This window comes from Colobus angolensis, unplaced genomic scaffold (assembly GCF_000951035.1).
Source record: "Colobus angolensis palliatus isolate OR3802 unplaced genomic scaffold, Cang.pa_1.0 Scaffold442, whole genome shotgun sequence".
In the NCBI taxonomy this organism is placed as follows: Eukaryota; Metazoa; Chordata; class Mammalia; order Primates; family Cercopithecidae; genus Colobus; species Colobus angolensis.
Genome location: NW_012117844.1, coordinates 994,627 through 998,922, shown reverse-complemented (window position 1 = coordinate 998,922; position 4,296 = coordinate 994,627). Strand labels below are relative to the sequence as shown.

At 42.5% G+C, this 4,296-nt stretch overlaps 1 protein-coding gene across 1 annotated transcript in view; it reads right to left on the bottom strand.

Moving 5' to 3' along the window:
- The window catches only part of MTIF2 (mitochondrial translational initiation factor 2), a 37,109-nt gene that overhangs the window by 28,715 nt on the left and 4,098 nt on the right, over positions 1–4,296 (bottom strand). The window contains exons 3-4 of the mRNA XM_011957447.1: positions 2,600–2,825; positions 1,444–1,555 (exon numbers count right to left, since the gene is read on the bottom strand). Of these exons, the coding sequence (XP_011812837.1) occupies positions 1,444–1,555; positions 2,600–2,818 (331 nt within the window). The 5' untranslated portion in view covers positions 2,819–2,825. The remainder of the gene's footprint in view (positions 1–1,443; positions 1,556–2,599; positions 2,826–4,296) is intronic.

The following is a 4,296-nucleotide window of genomic DNA, read 5'->3' as shown; positions in this document are numbered from 1 at the left end:
TGTTAGCCAGGATGGTCTCGATCTCCTGACCTAGCGATCCACCCGCCTCAGCCTCCCAAAGTGCTGGGATTACAGGCGTGAGCCACCGTGCCTGGCTACTATCAGTATTTCTCATATTGTCAAAATGAGTGAAAAGGCTGGGCGTGGTAGTTCACGCCTGTAATCCCATCACTTTGGGAGGCTGAGGCTGGCGGATCACTTGAGGTCAGGAATTTGAGACCAGCCTGGCCAACATGGTGAAACACTGTAACTACTAAAAATACAAAAATTAGCCAGGCGTGGTTGTGGGCACCCAGTTCCTTAGGAGGCTGAGGCAGTAGAATCACTTGAATCTGGGAGGCGGAGGTTACAGCGAGCTGAGATTGTGCCATTGCACTCCATCCTGGGCGACAACAGTGAAATTCTATCTCAAAAAAAAAAAATAATAATAATAATAATGAGTGAAAAAAAGGAAACCAGAAAATTATAGGGCCAGGCATGCTGGCTCATACCTATAATCTCAGCACTTTGGGAAGCTGAGGCAGAAGGATTACTTGCACCCAGGAGTTCAAGACCAGCCTAGACAACATAGTTAAGACTCTGTCTCGGCCGGGCGCGGTGGCTCAAGCCTGTAATCCCAGCACTTTGGGAGGCCGAGACGGGCGGATCACGAGGTCAGGAGATCGAGACCATCCTGGCTAACACGGTGAAACCCCGTCTCTACTAAAAAATACAAAAAACTAGCCGGGCGAGGTGGCGGGCGCCTGTAGTCCCAGCTACTTGGGAGGCTGAGCCAGGAGAATGGCGTAAACCCGGGAGGCGGAGCTTGCAGTGAGCTGAGATCCGGCCACTGCACTCCAGCCTGGGTGACAGAGCAAGACTCCGTCTCAAAAAAAAAAGACTCTGTCTCTACAAAAAATAAAAAATTAGCTGGACATAGTGGCACATGCCTGTAGTCCCAGCTACTCAGGAGGCTGAGGCTGAGGCTGAAGGACTGTTTGAGCCCAGGAGGCCAAGGCTGCAGCAGTGAGCCATGATTGTGCCACTATACTGGACAAAGCAAGACCTTTTCTCAAAAAAAAACTGAAAAAAAAAAAGAAAAGGAAGAAGATATAGAAAATTATAGAAAAACAAAGAGAAAGTATATTAGTATAAGTATAGACCCTCAGTCTAAAAACATTCCTTGGATTTATTCTAATAGCCCACAAAACTTCCAAGAAAGTAAACTTAATTCATATAAGAAAATCTTTTCCACTTTAATTAAAAGCAAAATCTTGGAGAACTACATTTGGCAGAGTCAAGAAACTAGGGATTATGACTTAAAATGAAGAATATTATGATGACTTAATATATTTTTTAAGTACCAATCTAGTTTTTAATCTTAAATGCCTTAATCTCATTGCAAATAAAATGCCTGGTCTTCCAACATTCCCATATTTTGCTTTATAAAAATATATGACTCACCTGTGTTTTTTTCCATTGCCCTGGCCAGTTCCTCAACAGTCATTCCAATCCATACTTCTACTACCTGTTTAGATTTTGTTGAAGATAACTGAGATTTCCATGGTCTTTCTTCCTATTAAAAAAATCAGAACATATAAACAAAAAGGAAGAAAAAACTTAAGTGACAATTTAGATTTATTCTGAAATATCTACCACAATCATAGCTACTATTTCTTTTGTTCTTTTTTTTTTTGAGACAGAGTCTTGCTCTGTCATCCAGATCTAATCCGATCTCAGCTCACTACAACCTCCACCTCCTGGGTTCAAGCCATTCTCCTGCCTCAGCCTCCCCAGTAGCTGGGATTACAGGTGTGCACCACCATGCCCAACTAGTTTTTGTATTTTTTTTTTGTTTTTTGGTTTTTTTTTGAGATGGAGTCTCTCACTCTGTTGCCCAGGCTGGAGTGCAGTGGCGTGGTCTCGGTTCACTGCAACCTACAACTCTCAGGTTCGAGCGATTCTCTTGCCTCAGCCTCCTGAGTAGCTGGGACTACAGGCATGCGCCACCATGCCCGGCTAATTTTTGTATTTTTAGTAGAGACAGGGTTTCACCATGTTGGCCAGGCTGGTCTCAAACTCTTGACCTTGTGATCCGCTTGCCTTGGCCTCCTGAAGTGCTAGGATTACAGGCATGAGCCACCATGTCTGACCATAGCTACTATTTCTACCAACAAACACTCCCATAAGTAGTTAAAGCTTAGGCTAAAATTAAAATCCTACATCCTTAATTCACTGTTGCACGCTGATTTCCAAGGAACCAAATTCATCAGCACCACACAATTAACCAGAACTTCCCTTTCTCACAAAGCCCTATTGCTTGGAATATAGTATTAAGTAATAAATATTCTGTAAATGATAAAATACTCAAATGGATTTCTACTCATGGTTCTAGGCACTTTCATTTTAGATCAAATAATAAAATAACTTACAGAAATCTGTAACTACGCCGGGCACGGTGGCTCATGCCTGTAATCCCAGCTACTCAGGAGGCTGAGGCAGGAGAATCACTTAAACCCAGGAGGCGTAGGTTGCAGTGAGCCGAGATTGCGCCTCTGCACTCCAGCCTGGGTGACAGGTTGAGACTCCGTCTCAAAAAAAAAAAGAAAACTGTAACTACCTTTTTTGTTACTAGAAGCCTATACTGAGATAAAGCAGCCCCAATGAGCATTTCTGTTGGCCAGGGCCAGGCATACAGCTGAGCTGTCCACACAGGGTAAGCAGATGAAAACCCATGCCTCCACTGTCTTAATGCTCTTCTTTGACACAGACTGTGCAGTTGCCTATAAATAGTGTGAAATCGTAGCAAGTTCTCCAATTTCAGTAGCTTCTGGTTCATGTTTCTCCTGGAAAAAAAAAAAAAAGGTTTTAAAATAATATTCAAATCAAGTTAGCAAATATTAATTGGATATTTACTATATGCATAGCACTGGGCTACACTTAGCTCACTAGACTTACAACAACAAGTAAAACTGGGTTCCTGCCCTGAAAAAACTGAGTCTCATCAAGAGACGGGATTCCATACCAAGTACTCTCTAGATACTAGCTATTATTATTACTGTTAATGTTACTACTATGATAGAATTGAAATACAATAACAACTTGTAAAAGGCTCTTTTTTCACTCTTGAAATATCAACTAACCAAATCACAAGTAGAGTAATTTTTCTGAAGTGCAAATTTGAAATGATCACCTTTCTGTTAAATACCCTGAAACTTCTTTTTTGAAACCAGGTCTCACTCTATCGTCCAAGCTGGAGGCTGGAATGCAGTGGTGTGATCACAGCTCATTGCAGCCTCGACCTCCTAGGCTTAGGTCATCCTCTCACCTCAGCCTCCCTAATAGCTGGGACTAGAGGTGCCCACCACTATGCCCAGACAATTTTTTGTTTGTTTTTTTGGTAGAGATGGTGTTTCACCATGTTGTCTAGGCTGGTCTCAAACTCCTGGGATCCAGTGATCCACCCTGGTCTCCCAAAGTGCTAGGATTACAGGCATGAGCCACCATGCCCAGCCTTACTTTATTTCTTACACTCTTAGAGTCTCTACACTCCTACCTCTCAAGCTTTTGTTATTATAACCCACCTATAATCTTCTCTGATGGCTTGTCATCTCATCTCTGAAACTTTGCACATACTTCATCTAGTTGGAATTGTCTTTCAATTCTTAACATTTCTCCATCTTCCCATCTCACCCCCTAAAAAAAGATGCTTTATAGTAGGAAGAAGACACTCAATATTTATTGAATAATGCCTTTTGAGTATTATTCTTAGAATGAAAGAAGAGTTTTTTGAGAGAAAACTGTAACAGAACTCATTAGTAATAGTTCTTTTCCTCCCAGTGGCCTCTACTGCCTCTGCTCTCAAGACTGCATTTCTATGGCTTTGCTTTTCAGTTTTTAGGGGCAGGAACGACAAAAACAATGTAAAAAGAACACGTTTTCCGGCCGGGTATGGTGGCTCATGCCTGTAATTCCAGCACTTTGGGAGACTGACGTGGGCAGATCACCTGAGGTCAGGAGTTTGAGACTAGCCTGGCCAACGTGGTGAAACCTCGTCTCTAATAAAAATACATATAAAGCTATCTTGAACAAAATTATAAACTTTTACAAAGTTTTAAAATTTTTGGCCAGGCACAGTGGCTCATGCCTGTAATCTCAGCACTTTGGAAGGCCAAGGCAGGCAGGTCATTTGAGGTCAGGAGTTCAACACCAGGCTGACTGATGTGGTGAAACCCCATCTCTACTAAAAATACAAAAAAATTACCTGGGCGTGGTGGCACATGCCTGTAGTCCCAGCTACTCGGGAGGCTGAGGCAG